The sequence below is a fragment of the Colletotrichum siamense genome (genome assembly GCF_013390195.1).
Source record: "Colletotrichum siamense strain Cg363 chromosome Unknown KSG_Cg363_contig02, whole genome shotgun sequence".
Taxonomy (NCBI): Eukaryota; Fungi; Ascomycota; class Sordariomycetes; order Glomerellales; family Glomerellaceae; genus Colletotrichum; species Colletotrichum siamense.
In genome coordinates, this window is record NW_023501015.1 from 834,067 (window position 1) to 849,303 (window position 15,237).

A 15,237-nucleotide genomic window follows, 5' to 3' on the forward strand; every position below is an offset into this window, starting at 1 on the left:
TTGGAGTGTCGGTGCACTGTTTGTGGAACCGGCAACGGTCAACGGACCAGCCTCCGGTCGACGATAGTCGTCTGCTCCTTGTCTTCTGGCCATCTCACCCCTGACTCTCCCACCATTTTCCTTGCTCTTTCCCTTGCTCTCTCGCCGTCTTCCCTGCTCTTCCCCTCTTTGCTGCTCCTTCTCATCCCCTTGCTAGCCTCTGGGCAGCGTGGTTGACAACTTTGACACTCAAACTGTTTTCATGGATTCAATCCCCCTCACTCCTGAAGTGTGGCAATCTCTCACGTTAGTCCGATGTTGGGATGCGAGATTTCTGACTAAGCCCGAGGTCACGTTTCTGATCCCAAATGCGGGATCCAACGGTTCTAACCATCTCTGCAACTAGTCGCTCTCCGTAATTAATTCTTAGTGGTGTCGAGAGACTCCAGACTCGAACGTCGACATATGCACACGAGTAATGACCGACTGCAGTCACAGTGCAGCATCTTCCGGCTTCCCCCACGGCACGAACCGCATCCGCTGTTGTGAACATCTTGGTTGGCCAAGGAAAATCGATACGGATATGCAGGGGTGGGTGAGTGCCGCTGAAGAATTTCTGTGGCGCCTCTTGGGGGTTGTGACGAATGCGGGGCATTTCTGCATCGTTTCTGCGTGTGATGGGTGTCACACTCTGTTGGTTCGAATATGATCCGTCACATTGAGAACCAACACGCGGTGATGTCTGCCCGACACCGCCAATCAACAGGTCATTGACTGGGGAAAAGCGAACTCGTTGCATGAGAGGATTGATAACCAAATATTTGTTGTCGGCTGTCGTGGCCATTCTTTTTTTTTAATCCATGAAATGGCCCACGCTGCCCCCAGCCCCTTCTCAGCTGCTGCCTGTTGACCTGCATGAGATGCGAAATGCGCAAAATGCCTCAAGATAACTCAGCACTTGCCGAGGAAAGAGTCGTTGATTGTCAGTCAAGATCCGACGACCGGCGTTTCTCAACAATGACGGGCGCGAAGTTGCACGTCTGGCATGGCAAGACACGTGGAACATTCGAACATTCGACGCGTCTATTAATACACTAGTAACACTGAGAGGTCCCCAGGGCAAGGTCAAGGCCTCGATGCGAGCAAATTGGGCGGTGGAGTCGGCGTTGCACTGGCACGTTGCACTGGCACGAGTCTCATCCCCCGGGACATGAGACGATTACGCGAGAGTTTTGGCATCTCTGCCTTGTGGACGACCTCTGTTCGAATCAGGCCAACGTCGAATGTTTTCATTTCCCCTTTCGTGGTTCAGGCTGGGCGTTGAAACCCAAGTTGGCCAAGATCATCAGAGAGCGCAGGGTCAACCAAACTGCGTACCTTGTTTTTGTTTGGAGCAAAGAGTCTTGGAAGCTGCACGAAACTGAAATCTTGACAGAAGACGGCCGGAGAAATGCGGATGGCTCGTATTCAGTAATTGGCAATCGCGTTTACCGACTCTGATCGTCCTGTCTCCGGCGTTGGCCAATTCACGGTAGCCTACCATGCGCTTCGGTATCGTCTCGGCTTCCATTACAGAGTGCCAGTAGACGCAGCTTCATGCTCATTTTAGTGTCGCCAATGGCCTACCAAACCACCTCCTACTGCAGCAAATGCAAAGACTATAGATCAAGCTGATAGGTTTGTCAAGACACTATTGTTGACAGAAAAATGTATGCATCCAGTGTAGAATAGCTAGCTTACCCTCCTTGTCGTAAATTGACTCTTCTCAGTCTTCTGCAGCTCCCTGTCTTATGCCAGTTAAGTGGACAGGTAAAGGTTCAGCAGAAACTCTAGAACTCTTTCATTCTCGGTCTTCCTTGCATCATAGCAGTGTATTTATGATGTATTCTTTTTGTAGGAGAGATCTATGGTCAACGTGCCCGTATAGGAACCCTTTTATGAACAGCGTCCACGCATTGGGCGAACTTGACGTGGTGGCTTGGCGCAGGAACTACGAAGTTTTCTCCTGCGTCATATTCTCCTAAGTTAAATGATGCGTAATATCTATCTCTAAGAATGCGCAAGAGCCCGTCTTCCAGATTTTACGTTTGTTGTAGTTATTGAGAGTTCAAACGCTGGCAGTTGAGAGATCGTCTTAACAGAGGCCGGACTCTCAGTTTTGCCCAGACTTTGTTTCTATGTTCCCTAAGTTTGTGAGGTCTACTTTGCCTCACCCCAAATGATCTCATACGTAAATTCTCGGGCCCAAAAATTTCCAATCTCTATGTGGCAATTCGATTGTCATATGGACTTTGAATAGAGGCATTGTGAGATATTGAGTCGTACTGAACGCCACGGTTGCAAATTTGCTGCAAGAAAAGAATCAGGCATACCACATACTTCATGACTTTTTCACGACGCCGCCAAACTTTTAAGCCCTTCCTGTCTCTGGTCGTTACGATGTATGATGTTACTTTCGGAGACTGAAGTGATCATCTGATGCTCTTTAGGCCACTTGGATTTTGGTTTAAGCTAGTCTTGTAGCTTTCGAGGACAGCACATAGATATGTAAGTCGTCAATTTGTCTTTTTCTTTTTTCTTTTTTTTTCTCTCCTATCTAATGAATTTACAGCGTTTCGGTATGTATTATTGAGAGCGCCCCGATTGCATGTGATTTCCGGTGACATAAGCCCAGTAGCTATGGTCTTTCCATTGACAGAGCAAATACGCCCCAAACAGAAATTGGCTCATTGCTACTACGGGACTGAACCAGTTTTCCAAGACTCAAAGAGTCGTGCATATCTTGCTGTGCAATATTTCTTGAGAAGTCACTAACTTCAAGGCTTAATGGCCAGCCAAGCTGTCGCCAGACTTTTGTCGCGGCCTGGAAGAAGCCAGCCAAGACTCTGAAGTCTCAACCGGAATAACTCTCGCCAGTATGAATGCGCCAAATACAGTCGCCCACAAACGGTCTCCACTCGATGCGTTTAGTCAACCGTGTGCAAGCCTGCTTTTCAATGCCAACGCGACTCCCGATCGGCGATCATGAAGACGCTAGAGCGCTCCGGGCCTTCCCACCGCAGAGGCCCCATAGTCTCAAACTTAATCGATCCCGAGAGATCCGTCGACAGCTCGAAACCCTTTCTACACGCGATTTGCGCGCATTCTGAGCTTTGAAATGAATTTGAGGGCAAAGGTGACGCTCAGCTACATTAACAAGTCTCACGAACCGAAGATATCAAGGCTGCGTATCTCGCGAAGCCGTGTCTAATTGAGGTTTGCTGCCAGATGCTCAATCCATCTACGAAGAAACGTCAATATCTGTATATGACCGTGAGACGGCCTACGATTTTCCCAATGATAAAATCATCGTAGCGAATTTGGTCTGGCTCACCGTTCAACTAAACAGTCTCAGGAGTCTGGGACAGCGTGGGCTGAGAATCTAGTGAGCGACACGGTTTGGATACTCCGAACCAGGCCTGCGAGGAAATTCAATATCAATTACATTGTTTTTGGAGTGTCTCAGTGGTTTAAAAGTCATCAATTCTGCTCGCTGTCTCGTAGGTTCCTTTCTCATTGTCACGTCTCAGTCGCTCATTTCATTCCTTCCTTGAATCTGGGAGGATTGCACTCTCATCACACTCCTTGGGGATCATCTCATTTCATTCATTAATTACACCTTCATCCTTTCAGTCCGAACTATCTTTGGTTACATAGACCTGTCTTTTGGCCACTTTGGCTTCGGCCATGCGCTTTGAGATCTCCTATTCGGGCGGGTAGTGAGCATACACGACTACGAGGACAACGACGGAGACCACTGGAACTAGTACGACGGCGACTATGACGGGCATAGTGAGAAAAATTAGAGTATTAAATTAGAAGAATGATATAATATGACTATTGAACCAAAATAGTAAGTACTGGGCCTGACTTAGGTAGTTCTGCGCCAAAATAGCAAAATTCTACCCCTTAGGGCTCAACTCAGCAGAGATGTGAACCCTCCTGTGGAGACGGAAGACGGCGAGCCTGCCTACCATATCGCTTTTAATGGGCGTGGAATCAACGGCAAAACGGATCTTGAGTTTATGGTTGAAATACCCACGGGTATCCAGTGGGGTAGTCATTTATGGGTATCCAAGGATAGGTCTCTTTCCCCCACGGTTACCCATCAGGAAGGCCCCAAGATCGTGGATAACCATGGGCACCGTGGCGTTGTTACTTTCAAGCCTACCAGCGAATGTGATATGTAGTCAATTGAAAACCCTCTTAAAGAGTTCCTCGCCGGATGAGACATTGGAAATTGCTGGTTCGGCCGACAAAAGATAGAAATGCTAGAAAAGACTCCTGAGTCCGATGTCAATTCGGCACATTATCCCACTCGTTCAGCTCCTAGACAAGAGTGGTATTCGGGGGCCAGTGGTTGGTGGTCTAGCTTTGAGAATTCACAAACACAGAGACCGTCGTACTAGCAACGTCGACACTATTGTTCAGGCCAGCGTGGCGAGGCTCAAATCCGCGCTCAAAAAGAACAAGAAGTTCGTTCTGAGTTCTCCTAGGTCACCTGTGGCCAGGCATTGCCCATCGGAGAGTCTAACACAACCAACGAACCATGACGAAGTCCAATCTATCGAGTTTGCCATGATCATTGCTGTTGAGGCATTTTCGGCTCGTGCTCTCAACTGGCTCCTGTGAACACACAAATATTGACTTCCATCTGAGGAAACCTCTACACCCGACGTTCGTTAAAACACGAAGGACTTTTCAAAGGAGACCTTAGCTAAGAGGAAGCTTACGATGTACTTCCCATGAACCAACAAGATCAACAGATCCAAGCTCAACATCTTGGTCGCGACTCGCCGCTCACCGCGACAAGGACGAAAAGGACATAAAGACATCAGCTGAATTATTGAGGAATTTCTCGGGTTTCTGACTCATCTCAGACTTATGACTTGCGCCAACTGGTCATGATGCATCTTGTCCATTTGAAGTCCCCTTCCTAATAGAACTCGTCACTTCCTCGTTGCTAGCGCTGCCGCAAATTTTTATCCGGATGAGCTCGAAGACTTCGTCGGCTGTCCGTTGAATAGCGCTCCTGGCGATATCCATCCCTTGTGGGAGTACATGGAACTCCATCAGGAACATAAGATGAACGAAACTTGTACCTTTGGTGTTGGAATGGTTTCCGCAGTATTATGAATCAAGGGAACAAAGAAACGTCAATACAGAACAAGACCCACTGGACTTGGAATACCCAAAATATATAGCATAAGATTTGCCTCATCAACTAGATAGACGTAACACCGGTGTTTCTTTCACACAACGCGGTCCTGCAAAAGCTTATCCTGTTTGATCAAATCACATCAGCGTGAGACGACAGCATGCTTCCCGACTTTTCATGCTTCCCGACTTTTCACGCGGGAAGGACATGGGAGTAACACAAGTCTTCAATCAAGACAACTGAACGTTTAAGAACGGGGTGTGAGCTTGCTCTGAAATGATTTGGAAGACAACAGAGCTGAAACGAATAATCTGCCTATGATTGTTTATTGACGTTGGGCAGTAGCTTTGGGATGGCCTGCTGAGTAGGTCCTTGGAACTGAATTTGAAATTGACACAGGCGACATAGTTTTCCCTTGCCAAGCAAGACTCGCCTCACTTCTACAGTCTCGCAATAGCCCCGTATCCTACATCCTACTCTTCGCTGATTGTGAGGACTGAATAGTCACACACGTACTTAGACCTTCACGTTATTGGCAAGTAGCATCATCGACTTACTGTTGAACGATTGCATTACCCATTTCCCGTGATTACTATTCCAAACATCGGAACTTTTCCACGCGAGAGCAACGTGTGTTTAAAGTGTTGCTTTAAGCATCTTTGATGCTGGTCTTTCCGCTGCGATGACACGAGTAAGGGCCTGCGCTTGAAGCTTTTTTTCGGTGTTTTCCGACTGGTGGGGGAGAATCTGAGTGGTGTTTGATCGACGACGTGGTTGACACTCTGCTGAACTGCTCACCATTCGAAATAAAGGAGGGCTCATGGACTAAGGCGCATTGGTAGATCGTCAATCTAATTACTGGGGTTTATCAGCTGTTGATGGGGTATCCCATCGCGTGCATAGGACGAGTCCTGGTCCGGGAGCGCCTTACGAGTCGTGACATCTTTATTTGACTTCACGCCAAAAGCGCGGTGTGTGTGTTCCACTCGTAGAATCTCTCATGATTCAAGCACGAGGAGTTCTTTCGGATCCGGGCTCGCGTGGCAATGCCGGTTTGTGTGCGATTGCTTGGCTATTCATGCTCCCATTTCGCACTGAATGTCCGCAAACCCCTTTCTCCTAAAGCCCCGATCGTTCCGTTTGAAGTTTCGTATAAGTACTCATGGCCGACGTTTTTTGCTAAAGTTCTGTCTCTTTATCGCGTGTGCGAACAACATCAATTCCGATCTCTATCATTCTTTAAGAGAGATCTGTCATTCATTTTTAAATCGTCATTCTTTTACGTCCCTTGAAATATGGCTTCTACTATTATGAAGGGGGCGGCGGTTGCCCTTGCACTCGCGCATCCCACCCGAGCCGCTGTGTTCCCTGAGAACATCTTCAACCGTTCTGAAATCGAGGCCATGTCGATGGAAAAGCGTGGCTCAATGGCACCCTATAGATTGTGGGATGCCGCAACCGTCCCCTACATCCTGGAGGGCCTCCCCCACGACTTGTCCGACTCAATCAGAGGTGCCATGAGGCAATGGGAACAGTCCACCTGTATCCGCTTCGTTCCCAAGACAAACCACGAGGCTTGGGTGAACTTCAAGAAGGTGAGAATGGTTCTGAAGTAACTCAAGATCGCCATCTCACGGTTTCAATTTAGTATGATGACGGCTGCTATGCGCAACAACTTGGCTCCCCCGGCTCAGGCGAGATGATTGTCAACCTCGACTACCCCAACGCCTGGGAGAAGTTCATCAGTGTTGGCACCTACAAAGCTTGCTTGGAAGCTGGCACTCCTGGCCATGAGGTTCGTGACAAACATCGTGTGCGCTTCGCTGAAGACTCAACTGACTCGTTTCGCACAATAGCTGGGCCACGTTATCGGTCTCACCCATGAGCACCAGCGGCCCGACCGAGACCAGTACATCCGCATTCTTCCTGATCGCATCGACAAGGACCACCTGGATCAGTTTGACATCTGGACCGGCGCCGACACTTCCGTTCCCTTTGACTACAACTCCATCATGCTGTACAACTCCAAGGGCTTCGCAAAGGACACCAAGTGGACATGGCTCGTCGGCGAGAAGAGCATGAAGCACACCATGGAGACGGTGACGGACAAGAACATCGACCCCTGGGACTCCCCCACGGACAACGACTTCACGGCCGTCAACAAGGGCTACGGCTGCGAGGAGTACTACACCCGCAAGGTCGCGGACTGCCTCGCGGGCTCCCTCCCGGCCAACGGCGACTTCTCGTCGTACTCCTTCATCCTCGACTACTTCACCGAGGAGTACATGCGCAACAACGGCTACACCCACGTCGGCGTGCACCAGAACTGCCGCGCCAACAGAAACGACATGGACACGGACAACTGGGGCTTCACGACGCTGAACGGCTGGGGCCCCCGCGCGCAGTACAAGGTCACCACGAACCGCTGCAAGAAGGACTACGACCGCCACGCCAGCCGCTACGAGATCGCGCTCTGCAAGGGCGACAACGAGGACGCCTGCGATATCAAGTGCGGTCTGCGCCGCGTGTGCCCGTTTGACGGCAGCGGCAAGCAGGTCGACAGCAAGGCTATCGACGTGACGGACAACACCCTCTGGGTCTGCCACCCGCACTAAATCCAGGCCCCCCACCATTCGGACAGGGGTTCCCCGGATTCAAAACGAGTGGGCGACAGGAGGTCCTGCGGCGTTCCCGTGAAATTTGATCGGTGGGCTGGTTAAGATGCCGCGCAAAGATTCCTCTTCGGCGGACAGGCTTTCTGGAAACCGAAGCTTCGATTTAATTTTGTAGATAATATGAGTTCAAGTCCATATTTCATGTTCAAACAGTTCGTCGCATCTTTCGAGAGTTCACTGTCTAAGCGTGGTCCCAGCGCCCGTGAGAATGTCGTTACGGATTTCGTATGATGTCTGTACCATCGGAAATGCAATCCTGTTGCTCATGATTAGTCAACTTTGCAATTCGAACAGACTGCTTGAAGTTGCAATTTCTTTCCATCCTCATGCTAAGATTGAATGCGAGCCGTGTTTGCGCGGCTGCGCCTGCGTTGGCCGGGATGGAGCTTGCCCAGAGCGCCCTATGAGATTAAGGATGGTCCAGCTGTGTCATGCTAGGGCTGTCTATTTAAACTTTTCGCGCTTGAGAAGAGACGAACTGCCCCCAAGATCTGGTTCTGTAGTGGAAAGGAGGGGCTATTTTTGGTCATGTCCCGCCTGTCAGGTTGTCACAGGGCTGCCAAGAATTAGAGCCATGCATCCATCATTCATCACAGCTTGTGTTGACGACGGGAGCCTCACGGACAACATGGCATTTGCGAAGCCGAATTGGGGATCCTTGTGTATTGATACGATTCTTCGTTGTCACTAATGTGTATTTCGTTCTCGCGTGATCGCAAATTGGTGAAAGAAACCCCACAAGAATTCCCGTCCGGATGGTGAGGAACAACCCTGGTCTAGCAATGGCTGTTTCCACTCTACGGCACATGACGAGACTGACGCCTTTTGTCTTATACAAGGACATACCGGCGACTGTACCATCTCATCACCAGACTGGTAACATCACATAACCCTTGCAATTGGCGGCATACGAACGGTACCGCCAGCTTGGAGGTGGTGTTCTTCAGCTGGGGCCGTGATAGATTAACCTTGTTTCAGAGACAATACCACTCAAGACAACTACTTAACGACGACGAGACGAGGTTGCCCCTTTTAAGTGTTGTCGGAAAGTCTGGAATCAGCTTCTCTTTTTGCGATAACGAGAGTCTAGGTGCAATGCTGAAATATTCGGGCCGTCAGTGATCCAGGACATGATGCATTCAGAATCATGCAGCTGCCCGCAAGGGTAGAAGCAAACAAACGCAATTATCATGAAGCATTGAATCTCCTGCCAAGGCCCTCCATCTAAATAGGTTCCGATAGGAAAGCTTGGCAGGAACCACAGATTGGACTTCTGTAGTTCCATACTGTCTGAGTGCATCTAGTAGGGAGACTGGTTGCTGCTATTGCTATGGAGCAAAGTGATTCTCGTTGCTGGCGTCAACCAGCCCCTATTTTGATGGTGAGGATGTGGTTAATCAGCGGAGAGAGGCTGGCTAGCAATCATCATGAAAGTCTCAGTAGATGAGGCAGGAGGGACAGCTGGGTTCCTGCCGTTGCTCTCAGTCTCATGCAGGTCAGCCCTGCTCCCTGCCGACCTCGTGGACGAGTTGTGACGATAGCCTGCTGACATCCAGGGACACAATTAAGCAACCCCTGCCTTGCGCAGACACCCCTGATACTGAATCATCTCCTCAAAGCGCAAGCTTAATCGACGTAAATTCGGGGTATCATCATTGTACTTTGTTAACTCAGCCACTTCTCGGCCTTGTTGGGTATCAGCCTCCTCAGCACATCAATCTGCCGCGCCTGCGCCTTGTGCTTCAAATCTGCCACGCTGCGTCGATCCGTCCGTCTCTGGCCGTTCGCATACACCACGGTGAAGTCGGGAATCTTCTCGCCGGGCTTGATGACGGTGAGGGGCGATATCGTGCAGTTCTACAGCCGTCAGTGTCTCTCTTCTGCCATACACGACGTCGCACCAACCTTGCCAATGATAGCTCCGTGGCCGATCCGAGATCGGACTCCGATCACCGTGTCCGACCCGATCTCTGTGCCTCCTGCCTCGACAACAGCTCCGACTTCTACTATCACGTAGTCGCCGAGCGCGATGCCTCCGCTAGCTTCCTCGTCTCCAACTGCGCCAATGTGTACTCGCTCGTGGACGATGCAGCGGCGGCCCATCAGGATGCTGCCGTTCGTAGACTCAAGCTTGCATCGGGGGTGCAGTACGCTTTCGGACTGTATCGTAACCGAGTGCGTCCCAACAAGAATCGCGCTGTCGGAAACGGTGAGGGAGGAGGAGAAGTTGACTGGAGGTCGCGGGCCAGTATTGGAGACGGCGGGCAGCATAGAATGCCGCTTGTTAGACGACATGTTGAACGTTGTGCGCTAGATGCTCCGGCCCAGATGATGTCTATCTTCGTGGCGGTAAAAGACGCATTCTTGAGCTGCGCGACGATCGCAGGCCCCTGCAAGATGCCTGTTGTCGACGCGTCGATAATTCGTAATGGATGAGCAGTGACTGACTGCCGTGGGGCAGCGACAGCTTCTCTTCCCCAGAGCCTTCCCCAGTGCATAACCCCGGTTGATGCATGGATGACCTGCACGTGACTCTTTAGCTGACTCAGCGACCCGCATTGGCCAATCAACGCCAACAGAAACTAAGCATCATCGACCCGGCCCAGCAGAGCTTCGCTTCCCACGACGACGAAATCCTCCGACCGACCCAACCGTCCCCATCCACCCCCGACCTCTCCCCTCCAAACGCCCACGATGGCTACCCCGAAGCGGTTACCAGCGCAGGCCGCGCAGGCCGCCCGAAACTTCGCGACAGTACGAACCTATGGCGGACTCAAGGACCAGGACCGTATTTTCCAGAATCTGTACGGCCGTCTGCCCCCGTCTCTGGCCTCGGCGAAGAAGATGGGCGATTGGCACAAGACGAAGGAGATCATTCTCAAGGGCCACGACTGGATCATCAGCGAGGTCAAGGCCTCTGGTCTGAGAGGACGTGGAGGCGCTGGCTTCCCCTCCGGATTGAAATGGGTAAGGTCGCCACAGCGCTTTGGCTTGCGGATTATTTGCCGCGGCAATCAAGGGAAGGCACCGCCGGGTCACAATTGATGCTAACGCATCGCCAAACAGTCATTCATGAACTTCAAGGACTGGGACAAGGACAACAAGCCGAGATATCTGGTCGTCAACGCCGATGAGGGTGAACCCGGAACGTGCAAGGACCGCGAGATCATGCGAAAGGACCCCCACAAGCTCATCGAGGGATGCCTCGTCGCCGGCAGAGCCATGAACGCCACCGCCGCCTACATCTACATCCGCGGAGAGTTCGTGCACGAGGCTGCTGTCCTCCAGAACGCCATCAACGAGGCCTACGCCGACGGTCTGATCGGAAAGAATGCCTGCGGCTCCGGCTACGACTTTGATGTCTTCATCCACCGCGGAGCCGGTGCTTACGTCTGCGGAGAGGAGACCTCCCTTATCGAGTCCCTCGAGGGCAAGCCCGGAAAGCCCCGTCTTAAGCCTCCCTTCCCCGCCGCCGTCGGTCTCTTCGGCTGCCCCTCCACCGTCGCCAACGTCGAGACCATCGCCGTCGCCCCTACCATCTGCAGACGTGGTGGCAGCTGGTTCGCAGGCTTCGGCCGCGAGCGTAACCAGGGCACCAAGCTTTTCTGCATTTCCGGCCACGTCAACAACCCTGTCACCGTCGAGGAGGAGATGTCGATACCCCTGCGAGAACTTATCGACAAGCACTGCGGCGGTGTCCGCGGCGGCTGGGACAACCTCTTGGCCGTCATCCCCGGCGGTTCTTCCACCCCTATCCTCCCTAAGACTATCTGCGACAACCAGCTCATGGACTTTGACGCCCTGAAGGACAGCCAGTCCGGTCTCGGTACTGCCGCCGTCATTGTCATGGACAAGAGCACCGACGTCGTCCGCGCCATCAGCCGTCTTTCCCACTTCTACGCCCACGAGTCCTGCGGCCAGTGCACGCCCTGCAGAGAGGGCAGCAAGTGGACCGACCAGATCATGAAGCGCTTCGAGAAGGGCCGCGGCCGGCCGCGCGAGATCGACATGCTCCAGGAGCTTACCAAGCAGGTCGAGGGCCACACCATTTGCGGTATGTTTGACTCGCCTCCATGACGTCAATGATGTCAACGACTTTGACTGGACCCAATGCTAACGTGAACGGCAGCTCTCGGCGAGGCTTTCGCCTGGCCTCTTCAGGGTCTCATCAGGCATTTCCGCCCCGAGCTCGAGAAGAGGATGGAGGAGTTTGCCCAGCAGAACGGCGGCGCCAACGCGCTGGCCGGCGGCTGGGACCCCGATGCCCGGGCCCAGGGCAAGTTGGTTGCGCCGGGACAGTAAAAGGCTGAGGGGTTTCGCATGGTGGTAGACTCGCGCCAGAGGGCTTGTATATATTAGTATCGTACATTGTGATAGAGCCCTCACGCGCAGGCGTTCCTTTGTTCAGACAGACCTGGCTTGTACTCTATCAGCAATGTGTTTCAATTCGTTAAATCATGTCGGTTCTCCGGTGCAACGTGAATGATGCGTCCGGTTATCTAGGTATCCTGGCGATATACCAAAAGGCCACAGTCGCAGGCACAAATCTGCTGCAGACATTCTTCAGCCATCGGCGTTAAGCCCACCATCCAATCAAAGGGCAGCATTTGATCAGCTGGCATCCGCTCCAGCCAGGATCCCGGTCCACAGCGCCGGACACCGCACGCCTCAAACTCGGCTCAACCCGGTCCAAAGACCCTCCGACCACGGCCACGGCGGGGCGCCTCTTTGTTGTTCAACGACCATCGGGCCTGAGGATCTCAGTTGACCGCCTCCCTGAGGATCTCAGTTGACCGCCTCACAGGAACGTCGGATGAGAATTTGATCGGACACACTGATTGATTGAGGGAGCATCGCAGCGATTTAGCGATTTCTTCAGGCCCGACCGGAGGGGTATCTCAAGATGACCTCGTTCAAATATGACCAGTTTGTCGCCTTTGGCTCGGACAGCGGTGAGTTACTCAGTCTCACTGTTTTCTTCACCGAACGTTGTGACTTTGGATTCACTTGAGAACTCAATGAGCCCCGTCAGATCCTGAAACAAACCATCAATCCCCACGCAGAAATATCCCATCTCATCCCGCTCGCTCACGCCCCTCAAACCCCCAATCTCCCCAAAACCACAAAACTAACATCCTCCAGCCGGCCTCGAGCGCATCCTCCGCGGCCTCCAATCCCTAACGGCAATCCTGACAACCTACCCCTTCCTGCTCGCCCTCCTCCCCGCAGCAGGCCTGCCCCTGGACGCGGCCCTGATCCTCGCCGCCCTCGGCCCGCTCAAGGGTCATCTCAACCTCACCCGCCGCTTCATCCGCTTCTTCTGGTTCCTCAACTCCTTCGGCGCATCCTACAACCTCTACACCGCCGCCCCTTCCCAGGGCCCCGGCGCGGGTAAAGGCGCCGAAGTGTGGCTGGACATCCTGCGGTTCACCCTCCTCGGCCTCTACGGCGGCCTCGAGTCCCTCACGCTGCCGGACCTGCTCGGCGTGCCCGGCCTCGCGCCCTTTGGCGCCGCGCGCACGAAGGCGTTGAATTTAGAGGCCCAGCGGTTTTGGTTTCTCGCGCTGGCGTGCGGTATCGCGGCGAACGTGGTGAGGATGACCAAGGCGTTTGCGTACGCGCCGGTACCGCAGCACGGCGAGGGGTACGGCACGGGCCAGAGCCCCGCGGTTGATACCGACAATTTGGGAGCAAAGGAGAAGAAGGAGGGAGAGGGGGAGGAGCCGGAGAAGATGGACCTGAACGCGGAGCGTCAGCGGTTGAAGGCGTTGGTGGTCAAGAGGCGCGAGGGGATGAAGAGGTGGCGGAGGCAGGTCGCGTTCAAGGTCAAGACGCTCGGCCGCAAGGTGGTGTCCGACACGCTGGACTGCCTCATTCCGGGTGTCATTCTGGGGTGGGTTAATATCGGGCCTGGGGCTGTTGGGATTGCGATGCTTGTCACGACGGTGCTGACGAGTAGGGATATTTGGGAGCGGTGCGGTGCTGATGTTGCGGTTAAAAAGGGCTTGACGCAATAGAGATGGATAAGAGGGTCTCTTTGCATTATTCATGGGTGTAGATTATAGATTTATAGACTATTCGGAAGGATCTCTGCGCACTGCCGGCGCACACACACTTCCACCTCGTCTACTTGTCCAGATAGCACTAGTCTTGGACAAAGCATCCTGTCTTCAGTCTTGATGCTTCCGTGCAGGTAACGCCGGCGCAGTTATTGCCAACTACGAGTTACCATCAGATCGCCGTGTGAGCAGCGACAGACATGGCAGGCCTGCCCCGCTCTGGGCTCTCGGGCAAACGGATGCGGTACTTGTGCGATCCGGCATCCTCATCGCCCTCCTCATCGTGCGAGATGCGGATCCTGGCCCGCTTCAGGAGGGTAATCTGCTGCGCAACGGCAATCACAAACTCAAACGACCTGTTTCCCACCAGTCAGCAAACCTCACTCTTCTCAACGATCACAGACAGGGAGAGAACTCACGCGACAACCAGGGCGATCGCCCCAATGGTATGAAACGTCTCCCACGCATACCACCGCCCATTCCCGTTCACATTCGTCACCGCAATCCCAAACGTCGTCGAGCCGAGCGCCAAGTCCACCACCGAAAACAGCAGATCCCGCCGGTTCCACTTGCGCGGCACATCCCCCGCAAACCCCATCAGCAGCATCCCGGCCTCCTCGTCATCACTGTCGTCCGGGTACCCGCTCCTGCCAAAGATGCACTTCACAACCCCAAAGTCGAGCGTCACGCCCTTGCGGCGCCCGTGGTGCTGCGCGGGCAGGATCTCCGCGAGGAGCGAGAAGGCGAGCCAGAAGAGCTGGAAGAAGGCGACGACGATGAAGAAGGTGGGGAAGGAGTAGTGCCGCCGGCCCTCGAACTCGAGGACAAGCAGGACAATGGCGAAGACGAGGGCGAGGGCGCGCAGGATGGCGACGGTGCGGAGGACGAAGTTGGCGGCTGGTTTTGACGGGGCGGCGCCGGTGGGGGAGGGCGGCGTGGTGGGACGGTAGACGTTGGGGTGCAGCGGCCGCGGGGAGACGGCAGCCGGCGGCGCGGGCGCGGGCGAGGTGGATGTCGGCGAGGCCATGGTTTCGTAGGTGCCGAGACACTTGATGGATGCTTCTCTGGAGATTTCGATGTCGATCGGGTGGTAAGGGTAGGTGTCCTGGGTGGATGATGGGATGGAGTTGTTGAGCTGGTTATGCATTGACACGGACTCATCTGATGAACACGGCGGAGGGCGGACTGGTTATATAGCAGATTCCTCTCACATCACTGAGGCTTTGCGATTCAAGTACGGCGTTTCAAACAGGTAGATGGATGGAGGGAACCAAAGTCCTTCCAAGGAGGCAAGCTGGCAGTGCCCCAGTTCCAGACTGAACCCCAG

The 15,237-nt window shown here is 53.4% G+C and overlaps 5 protein-coding genes across 5 annotated transcripts; 3 read left to right on the forward strand and 2 right to left on the reverse strand.

Moving 5' to 3' along the window:
* Positions 1 to 6,471: 6,471 nt before the first annotated feature.
* Positions 6,472 to 7,791, forward strand: nas-5 (Zinc metalloproteinase nas-5; the record flags this gene model as incomplete). Its single annotated transcript, XM_036634083.1, has 3 exons — positions 6,472 to 6,771; positions 6,825 to 6,971; positions 7,033 to 7,791. 3 exons carry the CDS (start codon positions 6,472 to 6,474, stop codon positions 7,789 to 7,791), a joined length of 1,206 nt encoding a protein of 401 aa, XP_036499879.1.
* Positions 7,792 to 9,516: 1,725 nt separating this feature from the next.
* Positions 9,517 to 10,146, reverse strand: dctn6 (Dynactin subunit 6; the record flags this gene model as incomplete). The annotated part of the gene is made up of 2 exons (XM_036634084.1): positions 9,517 to 9,708; positions 9,757 to 10,146. 2 exons carry the CDS (start codon positions 10,144 to 10,146, stop codon positions 9,517 to 9,519), a joined length of 582 nt encoding a protein of 193 aa, XP_036499878.1.
* A 399-nt stretch (positions 10,147 to 10,545) lies between these two features.
* Positions 10,546 to 12,153, forward strand: CGCS363_v002236 (NADH-ubiquinone oxidoreductase 51 kDa subunit; the record flags this gene model as incomplete). Its single annotated transcript, XM_036634085.1, has 3 exons — positions 10,546 to 10,818; positions 10,918 to 11,905; positions 11,981 to 12,153. 3 exons carry the CDS (start codon positions 10,546 to 10,548, stop codon positions 12,151 to 12,153), a joined length of 1,434 nt encoding a protein of 477 aa, XP_036499877.1.
* A 601-nt stretch (positions 12,154 to 12,754) lies between these two features.
* On the forward strand, positions 12,755 to 13,868 carry CGCS363_v002237 (uncharacterized protein; the record flags this gene model as incomplete). The annotated part of the gene is made up of 2 exons (XM_036634086.1): positions 12,755 to 12,803; positions 12,994 to 13,868. 2 exons carry the CDS (start codon positions 12,755 to 12,757, stop codon positions 13,866 to 13,868), a joined length of 924 nt encoding a protein of 307 aa, XP_036499876.1.
* Positions 13,869 to 14,082: 214 nt separating this feature from the next.
* CGCS363_v002238 (uncharacterized protein) lies at positions 14,083 to 15,057 on the reverse strand (the record flags this gene model as incomplete). The annotated part of the gene is made up of 2 exons (XM_036634087.1): positions 14,083 to 14,266; positions 14,330 to 15,057. The coding sequence occupies 2 exons, from the start codon at positions 15,055 to 15,057 to the stop codon at positions 14,083 to 14,085; spliced, it is 912 nt and encodes a 303-aa protein (XP_036499883.1).
* Positions 15,058 to 15,237: the final 180 nt, after the last annotated feature.